The 16,801-nt window shown below is 44.8% G+C and overlaps 1 protein-coding gene across 2 annotated transcripts; it reads right to left on the minus strand.

Annotated features, from left to right (window-relative positions):
• Window positions 1-1,090: 1,090 nt before the first annotated feature.
• EXOSC3 (exosome component 3) lies at window positions 1,091-16,455 on the minus strand. Of its 2 annotated transcripts, XM_068108250.2 has the most exons (5): window positions 15,726-16,274; window positions 15,475-15,600; window positions 9,575-9,724; window positions 5,841-5,992; window positions 1,091-2,488 (listed from the first exon to the last, which is right to left on the minus strand). In XM_068108250.2, the coding sequence occupies exons 1-5, from the start codon at window positions 15,732-15,734 to the stop codon at window positions 2,275-2,277; spliced, it is 651 nt and encodes a 216-aa protein (XP_067964351.2). In that variant the 5' UTR covers window positions 15,735-16,274; the 3' UTR covers window positions 1,091-2,274. The 2 variants fall into 2 exon arrangements, with proteins under 2 accessions (XP_067964351.2, XP_078629384.1); XM_078773258.1 differs by lacking the exon at window positions 15,475-15,600 and having other exon boundaries at window positions 16,046-16,455.
• Window positions 16,456-16,801: the final 346 nt, after the last annotated feature.

Genomic DNA, 16,801 nt, shown 5'->3' on the forward strand with positions numbered 1-16,801 from the left:
CTTGAACCAAACAGAGCCAATGGTAATCTGACGCAACAAACCCGGGCAGTGCATAATCAGTAGAGGCGTACAGGCAGGCATAATGTGTTCGGCCCAACAGAAAACCAAAATGGTGGCCATATTATTTTGTCTGGGTGTCATGGTGGGTGGAGTCAAGCAACAAATGTGGGTGGGGTCGGGCAGCTGTCGATCAATGAATGCACATTTCAAAAATCGACCCTCAAAAGAACCACATCAACAACCACTTGGAGCTCTTGCAGACCTGACACGTCACGGGTAAAAATCAATGCATGGCCGAATTTTTTTTTTAATCCATATTTTCAAGTGGAACTAGTAATAGGCGTCCACATCCATCCTTGGCGATGTTGTGGAACGTCGGTCAAGACATCACGCTTTTTACTTCCACCCTCACTTTTTCACCTTTTTAAATGTATTTTTTCACCTTTTTGAGCCTGGTGTTGGCTTCGCGGTTTGGGTACTGGCTTGGGATCCTAGGTATCCTGGGTTCGAATCCCGATCGATTGCTGAATTAACACCAGGGGGATTGACTCAGCCCGATACCATCCTTCCGAGGTCGGCAAATTGAGTACCAGCTCACTGGTAATTCCCTGTCGCAAAAAAGGTGACCAACAGGGTTTGCGGCAGGAAGGGCATCCAGCCATAAAACATTGCTTCAAAAAGGGGACCAAGGTGCTCGAAAAAAGCCAACGCCTGCTCTGCAGGGAAATTGGTCTCCAAAGGTGGTTCTTTTTTTTTCTTCTTCCTCACTTTTTCACCTTTATTCGCTTTTAAATTTGTTTTCTCCGCAACATCTTAAGCGAATGACATGAAACAATCAACATATAAGCACCTACCCATGGAGAATATTTTACAACGTCACATGATGATTGGATGGAAAATGTGGCCGGCGTTCCAAAAAGTCTGTTTTATGCAGGCATGGGTTGCAGGGCGTTTGACGTATCAGGAATAAATGGCCTTGACCTCGCTTCGCTTGCCCTTGGCCAAATGAATATGCACGTTAACCAAACAAATTGTGGAAGTTAACTTGGTCAATTCTCAACACAACATGAATCAGGGAGAATACTCGGTGTACATTTGTCAAAATATCATTTTAATATCACACATTTATATACATGAACGATGTATAAAGGTTTATGAAATATTCATCTTCAAATGTTTCAGTCTGAATAAGAAATAAAGATTGAACATGCTGAATACCAGGCCCTGAATAATGACCATGCAAAACAAGAAATTGTTGGTTTCAGATTTGTAAACTATTGCAGGATAGCCTAGACGTATGCCCATTCGCCTTTGAGCTGTCAAAGCTGAGTTTGGATCTCGGCCTAGCTAAGTAGTGTCATCCTGTCTGCCCACATTAGTGAGTGCGTGTCAAAGATCCCATGGTGTCGGCACCTTGGCCAAATTACAACTTCCAGCTCTAAACTACAGGGGGCACTGTCTCAGCGGCCTTTCTATATCCTCAGCAGTTGTGTTAACCCAAGAATCAAGAAATTTAAAGTCATTGACTGTCTCAAGCTTTATCCATTGTTTGGTATGATGGAGATCTCTCTAATGGTTGAACGCCATCATTGTCATTTTAATTTTATTAGCATTAATTGTCAGCCGGATCTTACTGCCACTTGCTCAACAACTTCTGACAATAAAGCTACGTCATTAGGCAAAGTGAAGATCAGTAAGAACCTCCGGTTAGACTCTTCTACTTTTTCTTCATTCTCGGCAGAACCTCAATTCCTCCTCCTTTTATATAATTTCTGAGTGTGTAATCACAGTGTTGACAAAAAGGTAACTCAGGGGCAAGGGTTTCTCCCTGTAGTGCTCTGGCTGGAATTTTGATGGTACTACTTGCAGTCATGTGTTGCATACGAAAGAAGTAAAATACGAGTTGTTATGTTTATTTCAGTTTCGGATGTAGATATCGTGAGAAACTTGACGTCGCTGATTTTACCAAATCACCTGTGATTTGTTCGGAGAGGAGGGCAGTCTCCAATTCAGTGCAAATCGCCGAATTTTCACACGAGTCAGGTGACACACTCGATCATGATATAAAGTTGAGGCGATTCTTGGGTGACACCCAGCGACATTGAGGTGAATCGCCAATAGTTTATAAGGATGTTCCACACTGTTCGGGTAAAGCAAGACATGATAAAAGGAAGAGAGAGAGAGAAAGAGAGCACGGGGTGAGGAGAAAAGAACAGGAAGAGGTGGGATGACGTGAAGAAACACAAGTCTGAGTTTAAAAGCAAGTCAAATAAATCAGAAGTTTGCAAGACAATCGGTCAGATTATGAAGCTGGCTGTTCATCTGTTCTGTTTCGATGCAGTTACTGCGTTCCAGAAGTGCAGCGGCGACTGCAGCAGGCCGCAGAGCTTGGGCACGCAGCCACACGCGTCCATTCAACCCCACGGTGATTTCACAGGGGCACACAGCACTTAGGGACGCGATCAGCGGACACCCCGGGGTCAGCAGCCTGCTCACGCGAACATAAGTAATCATTTCAAAAGCATCCACATCAATGTGGTTTCGGCCCACTAACTTGAGAACCCCGAGCACAAAAATACTCAATGCATCCAGCATTAGGTTAATGGTATTGCTGGCCAGAGTGCATCAATTAATAATGGCAATATGAAGCTTTCATATGATTGTCAACAAAAACCAATTAATAATAGTTATTATTGTACTTAAATGCATTTTGATATTCACGATTTGGGCTAATGGAAGAGCACGGCGAGGTAAAAAGGCAATGTACCTGCAATGGTGTAGTGCGGCCACAATTTGATGAAAGAGAGGGAGAGAGACAAAGACAGAGAGGGACAGATAACCAACCACCAATTGGGCCAATCATATAAAAGTGCATCCAGCACACCTACTCCCCTCTACTCACTTGGCGTTTTCAACAATGTCTGCTGCTTCACCCCAAACAGTGTGGGTGAAGTGAAATGAACATTGCACGAAACATGGTGCAATTACATTCACAAAAATATGAACAATGAATTTACAGGTAAATTTGACCGGATTTCTGTGCTATTCAAATCCAGGCAGGCCCGTTTTTATGTGCCTGATTAATCAAATCCATTAAATCACCTGCAAAAGGTTATCTACCATATAAAACACAATGTCAGTTTGTGTGTTTGTACAGATGTCTGTCCCCTCTCATAAGGGTAGGTTTTAAATGCCAATCTTTCAACACAAATGTGTGTTCACTACAGTCTATTTTTGAAGATAAAACAAACTCGAGAAATATTTTCCTTCGAAGAGTAAATATTGTTGCGGTTTTGTGAATAAAGAATGACCCCCCCTCGTAGGTAGTTGCACCACAACATGTAGCCTCGCTTTAGTTCAGTTATTTCTTAGTAAATGTAAGCGTAGTCTCCTTTCCTGTGTTAGTATGCGTTGAGCAGGCCAGTAAGTTAGGTGTTCTTTGGGCTAGAATGCCACGTGCTAGGCCTGGAACAAGTCTGGCAAGGCCGAAGGGAGGAGCTGCAGGGGAGTGGCCGGTAAGCGGCGAGCAGCCAATCAGAGCTCAAGGGGAGTGGCTCACAACGGCAGCGAGAGGAGGGGCTTGGAACATTCGGGTAAGACTCTGGGGCGGGGCCATAAAACGCTGCCCCGGGCGCCCCGCCCAAGGAGTGCAGAGTGCCCCAGAGAGCGTTCTGAGTCGGTCGGAGCCAGTCGCCCAGCCCCTCAGCCTACGAGTGCAGCAAAGAACGAGTCAGTCACCCAAGGAGAGCTTTTGTGAGAACGTGTCAGTGTGCCCCAGAGCGTTGTGAGAGAGAGAGAGAGAGAGTTGTGAGTCAGAGCCCCAGTGAACCACGAGTCACGAGTGAAGGCAATCGGTTGCTTGTTATAGTTCTCTCTGTGCATGAACTCTCCCTGTGCCCTGCGCTCTGCTGCGGCTGTGAATAACGCGCTTGTGAAGACGATCCATCCCGGGGCCACCGACGCACGATCTCCCTGCCTGCGCTCCCAGCACACGTGCCGCGAACATCCGAGGGCCACGCCCGGCGAGTTGTCCGGAGTGAACGGCGCCAAGGCGCGTTTGGAGCATGAACTTGTCCTTCCTTCTTTTCCCTGCATGGGTGAGTGGGCCCTTGTCTGGGAGATAAGTTAAGACTGATTAAGTATCTGCTCTGTGTCCCTTCTCTTTACCCTGATCACTGTGTTAATAATAATAAACCTGTGTTCTTCCTTCTATTTGATCGTTCCCGTCATTTCCATCCATTGGCCTAGCACTGTACGAATAAGACCGCTCAATCGGGTTCAATAAGAAGTAACGGCACGAGTCACGTGATACGCAAACCGCTCGGGCGTATTCGATTAGCGTGGCTTGTGCGAGGTCCAGCACCCGTCTTCATGGCGGCGTGTGTACCGAAGGTACGTGGGGATTCGACCCGATACCCTTCTGCACGCTCGCGACGGGGGTGGCGGCTGGAATTGCTCTGCAATCGGCCCCACGAGTATAAAGTGGGTCGCGGCCTCGTGGACTCGAAGGTCCGAGGGGGAAAAGGGGTTTAACCCCCCTCTGTACGTCGACGGGCTTCGAGAGATCCGCAACAATATATTTACCGCCGCCACCGAAGGTGGATGGAGGTTATGTTTTCACTCCTGTCTGTCTGTCTGTGAACAAGATATCTCAAAAGGTTGTGGATGGATTCGGACGAAATTTGGCAGAGAGGTAGCATATGTGATAAGGACGAAATTATTAGATTTTGGTGAAGATCCGGATTCGGATCTGGCTAGTAGAATATTTAAAGTAATTCTTCACCAATGGGAGATCGGGCCAAAAACGATACATAGCAGGATATCTCAAACAGTTGTGGACGGATTTGGACGAAACTTGGTGGACTGGTTGTGTGTGTGACAAGGACTAATCGATTCGATTTTGGTGAAGATCTGAATATGGATTCGGATATGAGAATTATTTAATTTTTTAAGTGATTCTTCACCATTGAGGGATTGGGCTAAAACCAACACATAGCAGAATATCTCAAAAAGCTGTGGACTGATTTGGACGAAACTTGTTGGACAAGTTGTGTGTGCGACATGGAACAATCGATCCAATTTTGGTGAAGATCCGGATCCGGATCCAACTAGTAGATTTTTTTCAGTGATTCTTCACCATTGGGAGATAGGGCCAAAAACGATGTATATCAGGAGGTCTCAAAAAGTTGTGGACGGATTATTTTGATTAAATGTGATTCTGTATTGTGATTTTTCTGGTCTAATCTGGGATACAAAATGTAAACGGTTCGCCTGGTGGAGGTATTCTCTCTCTACTGAGTGCCGTTCTAGTTTCTATTGGAATCGTTTGTGGACGGTGGCTTGCAAACCGAGCGTCAAGGGCGGTGTACAGAAGCGTTTTTTTTTAAATCACAATAAATATAAGGCGTGGGGATGTTGAAATTTGCTGCACACGATGTGCAACGTGTGCAGAGTAAAATGAGTGTCCATTTACATCTGTATGATGTCTAATAAATAAGGAAGATATAAGCACACCCGACACTAGGCTGAGACATCAGACTTTGGCACACTCACGAGGCTGTACCGTCGAATAAACTGTTCCAACCAGTCATATTTGACGGGATACATACGAGTTAATTTATAATCCCCAAAGATAGTAGGTCGGGGCCTATAGCCCTTGTCGATGTGTGCATGTGTGTACGTATACATATAACCTGGACAAAGGCCAATTAATTAAATTGATTCATAGTGCTCCTTCGGTCGCAAAAAACATCTTTACGCCAAATCCTTTTGCCATCAAATGTCACAGCACTTGAACTTGTGATCTCATTGGCTATTACCACGAGGGATAAGAAACTTACCGACGGCAGAACTCGAGTGATGTGTGTATGAGGAAGCCGTCCCCACTAAGCTGTCCAAGGCCGTTTGCACGGCCTGCACTATCCACGCACACCACCTCTGGCTCCATGTCCTTGTTGGCCACCAAGAGTCGAGTAAACACCAGGTCCCCAACCTGATTGTGAAGAAAGGTAGAGAATATGTTTGCCAAAAGATTAAAGCACACCAATTAAACCAAAATCAATACACACAAGTACAGTGCATCCAGAAAGTATTCAGACCCCTTCACTTTTTTCACATTTTGTTATGTTGCAGCCTCATGCTGAAATCGTTTAAATTCATTTTTTCCTCATCAATCTACACTCAATACCCCATAATGACAAAGAGAAAACAGGATTTTAGAAAGTTTTGCAAATTTATTAAAAAGAAAAAACTGAAATATCACATTTACATAAGTATTCAGACCCTTTGCTATGACACTTGAAATTTAGCTCAGGTGCCTCCCATTTCTCTTGATCATCTTTGAGATGTTTCTACACCTTGATTGGAGTCCACCTGTGGTAAATTCAATTGATTGGACATGATTTGGAAAGGCACACACCTGTCTATATAAGGTCTCACAGCTAACAATGCATATCAGAGCAAAAACCAAGCCATGAGGTCGAAGGAACTGCCTGCAGAGCTCAGAGACAGGATTGTGTCGAGGCACAGATCCGGGGAAGCCTACAAAAAAATTTCTTCTGCATTGAAGGTTCCCAAGAGCACAGCGGCCTCCATAATTATTAAATGGAAGAAGTTTGGAACAACCAGGACTCTTCCTGGAGCTGGCCACCCGGCCAAACTGAGCAATCGGGGGAGAAGGGCCTTGGTAAGAGAGGTGAACAAGAACCCGATGGTCACTCTGGCTGAGCTCCAGAGATCCTGTGTGGAGATGGGAGAAACTTCCAGAAGGACAACCATCACTGCAACACTCCACCGATCTGGGCGTTATGGCAGAGTGGCCAGACGGAAGTCTCTCCTCAGTGAGAGACACATGAAAGCCCGCTTGGAGTTTGCAAAAAAAGCACCTAAAGGACTCTGACTGTGAGAAACAAGATTCTGTGGGCTTTCATGTGTCTTTCACTGAGGAGAGGCTTCCGTCTGGCCACTCTGCCATAAAGCCCAGATTGGTGGAGTGTTGCAGTGATGGTTGTCCTTCTGGAAGTTTCTCCCATCTCCACACAGGATCTCTGGAGCCCAGCCAGTGACCATCGGGTTCTTGATCACCTCTCTTACAAAGGCCCTTCTCCCCCGATTGCTCAGTTTGGCCGGGTGGCCAGCTCCAGGAAGAGTCCTGGTTGTTCCAAACTTCTTCCATTTAAGAATTATGGAGGCCACTGTGCTCTTGGGAACCTTCAATGCAGCAGAAAATTTTTTTGTAGGCTTCCCCACATCTGTACCTCGACACAATCCTGTCTCTGAGCTCTGCAGGCAGTTTCTTCGACCTCATGGCTTGGTTTTTGCTCTGATATGCATTGTCAGCTGTGAGACCTTATATAGACAGGTGTGTGCCTTTCCAAATCCCTGGTGTTGGGCTAGCGGCTAGGGTGCCAGCTTAGGATCCTAGGATCCTGGGTTCGAATCTCGGTCGATCGCCGAATTAATGCCAGGGGGGTTGACTCAGCCTGTCATCCTTCCGAGGTCGGCTAATTGAGTACCAGTTCACTGGTAATTCCCTGTTTGTCGTTGAAGGCGGCAAAAAGGGTTGGCGTCAGGAAGGGCATCCGGCCGTAAAACATTGCTTCAAAAAGGGGACCAAAAAACAACTACCACGGTCCCCGAAAAGGCCAACCCCCGCTTTGCGGGGAAAAATGGCCTCTAAACGGTGTTTTTTTTTTTTTTTGTGCCTTTCCAAATCATGTCCAATCAATTGAATTTACCACAGGTGGACTCCAATAAAGTTGTAGAAACATCTCAAAGATGATCAAGAGAAATGGGAGGCACCTGAGCTAAATTTCAAGTGTCATAGCAAAGGGTCTGAATACTTATGTAAATGTGATATTTCAGTTTTTTCTTTTTAATAAATTTGCAAAACTTTCTAAAATCCTGTTTTCTCTTTGTCATTATGGGGTATTGAGTGTAGATTGTTGAGGGCAAAAATGAATTTAAACAATTTCAGCATAAGGCGGCAACATAACAAAATGTGAAAAAAGTGAAGGGGTCTGAATACTTTCTGAATGCACTCACTGTATGTTCAAAAACAACGGTCGGATGGTACCTTCTTCTTCTTCATTCATATGCAACACAAGGCTGTGGGTAGCATCATTGGCAGAGGGTGCAGCTGTGTCACTGATGCAATGCCCTTTGCTGGTTATGGGAGGAATTTGTAATTTCGCCAAGGTGCTGGTGATAGCTCGCCTACTCTTCGCGAAGGACACCGTGGGATCTTTAACGTCCATCAACGAATGCAGACAGACTGGACACCAGTTTAACGTCTATCTGAGAGACGGCACACACAATGATACCTCGCCCTGCCTGTGAAACACCGGGATGATAGTTCATAGGTGGGTCAGGATTCAAACCCAGGCTAGACAGCTTGGATGTGTGCGCATACCTCTGGACCATTCTGCCAGCCAAGATGGTACCTTTGTGCCACGACAAAGACTTAATTGAACTAATGGATCCACATCCATCAACTCAGCCGACATCACAACCTCAAACAGGCCTCGATACTGCAAGGTTCTAGAGTAAACCATCCGACTAAAAGTCAGGAGACACCCCTTTCCAGGTGTGAGAATTTGCCACACTTGCAAAACTATGAATATAATAATCAAGACTCAATATAAACAATCAGCAACCGTAGTGGGTTTAGCATTGTTGTGCAATGTGAATTGACGGACGCTTCTCGCATGTCATTGCTCATGACTGTTGCATGGGTTTTAAAGGCACCACAAGCATATAAAGGCTTACTTAATCACCTCGGCCTAACTTTTACACGTATCGAGTCCGATGTGTTGTCGTGCTTTGGGAAAAACCATGGATGACATGTCGCAGTAACACAATCAGTTCATGACCATCAGTGACAGATCATTGATTCTGGGGTCGGAATGAACAAACCAAGGTAATCATTATAATCACAACTTTAACCATTCCTTACTAATATTAATGTTAAATTAATACTGGCTGAGGAGGGTTCCAGCCTTTTTTGGCAATCCTCTTGAAGAGGTTCCGTCACTCAAACTCCTGGGACTCACAATTAGTCATGAACTTTCTTGGACAAACAACATTTCAAAATTGGCTTCCAAAGTCAGCGGCCGACTGGGAATCCTCTGTCATACAAAGTCCTTCCACGGCACACCTGAACTCCTATCCACCTACCAGGCCTTCACACCTACAGCTTGCTGGAGAACTGCTCTCTCCTCTGGGCTGGCACCCCTGCCTCACACCTTGCTCAGCTTGAAATCGTGGAAACTAAGGCCTTCAAGATCATTGGAATGTCCCATGATGAAGCTGAGCCTATGGGCTATTCACTTTCCCATTGCAGACAGGTCGGTAGTCTCTCCGACCTTATACCGCCACCTTTCTTGTCTTGCACCCTCTGCTCTTTCCGTGCTTTGCCTCTCCGAGGTGTCTGCAGGGCACTGTTTTTTTGTGATGTTGCGTCCTGATCCGTTCATTGTTCTAGCTCTTCCATGAGCCTTGACCTTGTAGACAAAAAGGCACAGATTACACAATTATATCTACACCAGTACACGTATCTCACGAGAGTGAAACTCACCTGCAGGTTTGGTCTGTTTCGCTTTGTTGCCCCTTCAAAGGCAAGGTAAGATAGGTTGGCATGTTCACTACATCCAATGTCCACCTTAAAAAGGTCAATAGACTTGGCAGTCACAATACCAATGACCATTTCACCCCTGACCGGTACATACTGGGAAGAAGACCAGAGAACAAAAACGGATAATTAGTAAATACATTATCTCCCCCCAAATGTCCTTGTTGTTTTGTATGCAGCCCGTGACTGCTGGTTGCATCATTCTCTGGAAGCATGGCTGTGCCGCTGATGCAGTCAGTGCCCATTACTGGTAAGCTGGTACTCATTTTGCCAACCTCGGAAGGATGACAGGCTGAGTCAACCCACTTGTGTTATTGCAATGGCACGACATGGGCTCAAACTCAAGACCCTAAGATCTTAAGCCACCCACTTTAACCGTTAGGCTGACACCAGGCCTCCCAAATGTACTACAAGCAGTTTTAAGAAGTTTAACGAGTTTAGCCCTTCATGTTTCAATATTACCTCCTCTTTGGAAAATAAGTGTGTATGTGTGTATGGGGGAGGGGAGAGCACACAAGGTAGGAGGGAAGGGAAAAAAGTTGGGGGCTGGGGGGAGAGGAGGGTATGCTCGGGGCTAGAACAAGGGAAACTGCAAATGGAGGTTGGTCAAATGGGAATGGGGGGTGAGGGGGGGTTACAATTTGATTAACATTCACAGTTTCTTGTTTAAGCACATCCAATACATTATGTCTTCGTTCCCTTGCTTGTGGTGTCCAAAATGCTCTTACTGCAACCCTCTCACTCTCCTCCGGATCGCCGCTCATCCCCCCCATAAACATCCCTCCGCTCCCTCCTGGTCTCCCCCGTCCCCGTCCTCACCACTCGCTCTCCTCCTGCTCCCCTCTCACTCTCCTCCTGCTCCTTCCTCCACACTCACCACCCCTCACTGTCCCCCTGCTCTCCCCCATCTCCATCTCCCCACTCACGCCTCCTCCTGCTTCCCGCTCACCCCTCCTCCTGCTCCTCTCTCCCTCACCTCCTGTTCCCTGCTCATCCCCTCATCGTACTCCTGATCCCCCTCACTGCTTCCCCCATGCTCTCCACTCTTACCATCCTCCTCTCTCCCACATCCCCTCCACTCCTCCTCTCACACACCCTGCCCCTCCCTTCTCTTCTCTCGATATACCGACCAGCAAAGCGACCCTGCGTTGCCCGGCAATGCCAGGTACCTTTGCTGGTATGTCAATGATTACCAGAGAAAAAAAATGGCTGTTGTCGGCCACAAAACCTGTACTGCGTTTACACTCCCATCAGTTGCATGTATATGGGGCCGTATGTTTTTGACGTTCCAAAACTTTAGCCCCCATTTTCCCCCCAACGAAAAATCATCCTGCAGTATCTCCCACACATATTCCTTCCTCCCCGTCTATCCCGACTCCTCTCCCGCTCCCAAACTTCCTTCCTTTCTTCTCATCCTCCCTCCTTCATTTTCTGAAGTTTAATCACATAGTGCGTACGTTATAAATAAATGGAGACCACGCAAATACAACTTTTAAATATGCTGACGTCAGCAAATCCGATGACGATCAACGATGTAAGGACAGCCCTGAGCGCATCCATATTGAGCGGACAGGGTCCGACGAATGACTCAAATGTACCCAAATGTAAGTGAATTTACTCAAATGAAAGCACAATGTACCCAAATGTAAGTCGTACTACGTAAAGGAAGGTTATTTTATGCAGTAAAACGTTACGGTGTGCTTCTTCACGTCCAAGAAAACGAATGCGAACAGAATTTTACAAATTTTACCGGCCCGATCGGTGGCAGCCATTTTAGGCCAGGGGGACATAACTCGGTATACATCTGCAGGATTAATGAATCCGTGCTGAAGCGACCAAGGTGCCGGTAAGTTTACCCACATAGGTTGATCCTAGACATTAATGAAGTATAAATATTTGATCAAAGTTACACCCTACTTTCTTATTATTTGTATCAGAATGATGTGGAATATTTACCCAAATGAAAATCAAAATAAATTGACGATTTACCCAAATGAAGATCATCTCACACGGAACTAGTCACACAAACAATAGCAAGCCATTAGAAAGAAAAAAATAATCAGTACTAAGTAATAACATTCGGCTCCTCAGGGGTGAATTGCTACTCATAAAATGTGGGTAGCACCAGGAAAACAACATTTCATTGCCTTTACCAAGGCCAACTCTTGATCTGAACCTAACCGTAACTCAACATTGGTAACCGAATCAAATAATTTAGCTTGCAGGTGGGAGAAAAAAAAGAGTGGTAAGTTTCGAACTCACCATCCCAATGTAAATACATTGGGCCCAGAAATATGGGATTGTCACCTGATTCTTTATGCACAACACTACAATTCTTGTACACAGTGGTTGTCACAAAACAAGCCCCTAAATTGAATGTTCTATCAACCCCTAAAACACGACCACCAGCAACATTGCGTTTCAAATCTTCCAATTGTTCATCCGAATACAAAATGACGCATGGGGCTTTATTCTTCTTGTGGATGATTTCCTGCACATGTGGATTGTCGTCTAACAAAGAAAGAACAGCCAACACTTCGTCTGCTACATTGTTTCTATGTTGTTGTCGGTGTTTCTTTTCGGTGTTGTACTTCTTGTCCCTCACCTGTTTAAGATCACGAGGAGCTTCAAAAGAATTGTCCTCTAACATGTCCTGGTATGTCTGACGCGGTTGGTTAGTCTTAATTTCTTCTTCTTTTTTTTTCCTTTTTTTTTTGTATACTGAATCGAGGCTCGTGAAAGAGCTAACATTTATTTCACAAACAAATCAGACAAACAAAATAATAAAAAGAGGGAGTGAGACAAGATGGGGAGAGAAGGGGAAGCACACAAACACAACATTTGAGAGCAGGGACATCGGGAGATGTGTGGGAGGGAGAGGGCTTGGGGGGAGGAGGCGTGGGAAGGGGGGGGGGGGGGGTGGGAGAAGTATAAACACAAGGACACCAAGGACTTCCAGGACAGAAGTTGGTATTTCAAAAAAGTGGATTTGGGGTGAAATTAGCAGGGGTAGAAAAGATCAAGGTTTTGGATGGGGGTGGTGGTGATGGTGGTGAACAGCCGTTTTAAAGACCTGGAGTGTGGAGTGGGATTGAAGAGAGTGAGGGAGTTTATTCCAGAGGCAGGAGTAAAGAGGAATGAAAGAGTGAAGGTGAGCAGAGAGTCTTGATTTTGGCAGTTTAACCATAAGAGGGTTGCAGGCAGATCCTGTGCGACCTGTAGGAATATTTGGGGCACAGAGCCCAGATAGAGCTGGGGGTGGGGGGGGGGGGCAAGGCCGGAGAGGAGTCGTTGAAGACGGAAAGACCACCAACCTGCCTGCGGTGAGCGAGTGAAAGGCCCTTGGAGTTAGATATTTCTATACAATATCATAGGTTCCCATCAATACACCACATTTTTCGATTTTGCAGAATTGATAACTATTTGCGTCGGCAGAACAGCATTCCAGGTGGTATGGTACAGTATATCTACAGTAAGCGGTGTGATGTAAAGCGGTGAGAGGCAGAATAATACATCCCCTACCCACGTCATCTTAGTCTTTGTTCAGTGAACTTGCACTCTTTTTTGTGAAGTAAATTTCCACTAAACATCACCTATGAGGGGTGATAAACATCCCTGCTAATACCTAAAACAAAGAGCCTGCCACAAAGAAGCACAGAACATCAGTCTTTGGAGACCAAGATGGACATTGAGAGATATATTGAGGGTGGAGATATAGTCAGGGCCCTTAGGGATATTTTGGGGCCGTTTGGTTCAAATTCTTCCAAAAGCACCAAATTTGGCCCAGATGTTGCCCATGCCATACTCTTTCGAATTTTGATGGGCGCCCCCCCCCCCCCCCCCCCAGGGGCCCCATATTGGCAAAATACTAAATGGCCGCCACCTGGATTAGAGGAAAATCAGATAAATAACCAAAAGGGTTGGAATCATGTATGATACCACTTTTCAGGGGTTTTCGAGGTCGAGGAATCCAATTATGTTATTTTGATGATTCGAGGTCAAGGTCATCTTAAAGGTCATTTTTGAGTCAAACATGTCGGTTTTTTTAGTTTTTTGTCAAGATTTACGCGAGGTTCACCATTTTATGTTTCTGAGTTGGGTAATCGAACTCTGACCTTATTTTTGACAATTAGAGGAAATATTTACATGTCTATTTCCTAATTTTCAGGCATATGCAGTTCATCAGTCTAATTACAAAGGTACGGATTTTGATGTTTTATGAACTGTATGCCATATCCTTGTGTTTAATTTTTGTGCGATCATGATCCGGGTTCATGCATACATGATTGAATACATGTCATAAATATGACGTCATAGGTCATGTGACCTGGCGGCCATATTGGATTTTATGAAAACCTTAAAAATGGATCCCTGCCTTCATTTTTCGATCGATTCATTTTGAACTTTGACCACTTGTAGTACGCCATGTGATTGGATGCATATCCTAATTATGACGTCATAGGTCAGGTGACATGGCGGGATGGACCGGTATGGTCCCCGGATCATACCGCCCTTGGCGCCCGTCAAAATTCGAAAGAGTATGGCATGGGCAACATCTGCACCAAATTTGATGCTTTTGGAAGAATTTGAACCAAAATATCCCTAAGGGCCCTGACTAATAGGGCAGTGATCATTTCCAGATCCGCCTGCCACCAACGACTGTGCGGACCATCTTCAAGACCAATGCCTCAAGGTCTTCAAGACCACCAAGAAAAAAAGAAAAAGGCAGCTAATCAAATCTCTATAATGTCTTATCTTAATGTGGACTAAAAGGCAAGTGAATAATCCTAGGAAGAACCACACAGTGAGGATGATGACCTTGAGGCATTGGGGGAGATTGGTTCTGCACCATCCTTCTCCTCCTCTTCCTCCCCTCCTCCTCTCACAATCCTTGATTGTTTCGGTCTCCACAACGTCACACTTTTTAGGTAAACATTAATGTTGTTGAAGGAGAAATAACTGTGCAAAGATTCACAAAAAAATGGTATTTGACCTCTTGAGCCTGCCCCAGGACCCTGGAGGAAGGGACGGGGGGAGAAATTATGCTGCTTGCGCACCTTCTTGGCTTGGGGTGATCATAACTTCCAAATTCGATTCTGTCCATGACTTTTGGATTCGTCCGCGTATACGTTTTTCTTCTTTTTGCATTCCCGTGAACCGAAGGTGGCGCGGGTCGAATACCACAATATTCCACGACAGCCAGTCCAGCAAAATCTAACCCAGTCACATTTGTGACACGCTTCTTGTAATTATCGTCACTTTTCAATGTTGCATAATACCGATGTAAGGTAAGTACTTCCGTTGGCTGTGGCTCAATGGGTATCCAGGTCGATTTTCCCTTTAGCCGAGTTTCGGTGCAATGAATATTGTTCTTGAGATGCACAGTCTTAGGGTTGTTTCCGCTATCCAATATGACGTAACTGTTCACTGTACTTCCTTTGCTGCTGTCCCACACACCACAATCATCAGGGAAATCGCTCCTTACGTTTCGCTTGCGCTTTTCTACATTTACATTGTTTTTCAGCACAAAAAACAATGTTTTTTCCTCCCAACGTAACAGAATCACGAATAGTGTCACTATTTGACCGTAACGCATCCAACACTTGGGGAATAGTCATAAACTTTCCATTAACGGGTTGGTGGTTTCCGACATTTTCCGATTCCATGGATGAGTCATGGAGATCAGAACGCTTTCGTGATTTCGGCCTGGATATCAGGGGAATCGTCTGTAAACAGAAAAGCAGTTGAATTAACAATGATACAAACAATCCATGGTAATCGTTTACTGCATAGAAAATTGAAAATTACTACTTTATTTCTGTATAATGTTTGTCTAATATAATTACCTCTTTCTCTTCAAACACAGCTGAAGAATCGTCAGAGACCTCCTGCCAGTCATATGTGAATACAGGATCATCCATATCCTCAATCGGCGAATGGGATAAGGCCGGTATCTGTTCATGGGGGGTAGTCTATAAAGAAAACGATAAAAATACTATAAACACATAATTATCTTTTTCTTACTTCAGTAAGAAAGGTCATAAAATACGTGATGCTACAATTTAGTATTCCTTGTAAAGTAAGACAAATAACTTACTAAAAGCATCGGCTCGCTGTCAGACGACAGGTCAACGGTCGCTGGTGTTGTTGAAGGTACCAGAGGGACAAAATGGTTTGGAGTGCCACCGATCGGGCCGGTAAAATTTGTAAAATTCTGTTCGCATTCGTTTTCTTGGACGTGAAGAAGCACACCGTAACGTTTTACTGCATAAAATAACCTTCCTTTACGTGGTACGACTTACATTTGGGTACATTGTGATTGTGCTTTCATTTAGGTAAATTCACTTACATTTGGGTAATTCGTCGGACCGAGCGGACATTCTGCCAGTCACATCAATGCGTATGGAACTGACTAACCCGCTTTTGATGAGAGTCGATCCAGTACACATTTGGTTCCCTCCGCCGCAAAACTCCCGCCTTGGTAGCCACGACTGTGCCCCCATCATCTCGCCGCAGCCCTGGCCCTAACACCAATTCTTTTCCCGGTGTTAATAATGCTTCGTTGTTAGGTAGTTGCAGCGCCTCTCCAGGCATGAGAACCACAACGTTAGCCATCTCTGACGTCGCAGTCGCACACACGTTCTCTGTTAACCAGCAGTCCAGCACGCGTTCCCGTTCAAATATTTTTCTCTCATTGGAGACTCAAAGGTCAAAATAATCGTTTGTGAAACTTGCACTATTCGGGCTCAAGGACATGTTCAACAGAAGATGATTGAATAATGAAAACAAGGAGCGATAATGGATCAAAATATAAAGTTAACTACATTGCCTTGGCCGCTATATACTGCTCAAGTATTCTATGGTTATTATGACATTACGTAACCTAAAACGAGATAGTTTATGGATACATTCAACTGAATAAATAATTTCAATGGCAATTCTTTTGTTATCCTTGATATTTAGTTCACTTAATTGAGCTTCTGCTTCAGACTGCACTGAATACCATAACAAAATGGATGAACTTCAATTCAGATGAAGCTTCCAAAGACGCGGGTGACATGAAATTAATATGAAATGGAAGCGTCGTTTTTGTGCATTTTCAAGATAAAATTAAAAGTTTCACGATATGCACCAAGGAATTTTTTTAATGAAATGAAAATAGCATGTGTATAC

The sequence above is a fragment of the Myxine glutinosa genome, chromosome 2 (genome assembly GCF_964187855.1).
Source record: "Myxine glutinosa chromosome 2, kmMyxGlut1.1, whole genome shotgun sequence".
NCBI classification, from domain to species: Eukaryota; Metazoa; Chordata; class Myxini; order Myxiniformes; family Myxinidae; genus Myxine; species Myxine glutinosa.

What these genes read in the sequence shown, in the direction of transcription:
- EXOSC3 (XM_078773258.1), bottom strand. Translation starts at nt 16,243, where the DNA reads ATGGCTAACGTTGTGGTTCTCATGCCTGGAGAGGCGCTGCAACTACCT. An exon ending in TCGACTCTCATCAAAAGCGG is followed by an intron (nt 9,725 to 16,045) that starts GTTAGTCAGTTC and finishes TCTTCTTCCCAG; the next exon opens with TATGTACCGGTCAGGGGTGA. An exon ending in TCACTCGAGTTCTGCCGTCG is followed by an intron (nt 2,489 to 5,840) that starts GTAAGTTTCTTA and finishes TCGCGTGAGCAG; the next exon opens with GCTGCTGACCCCGGGGTGTC.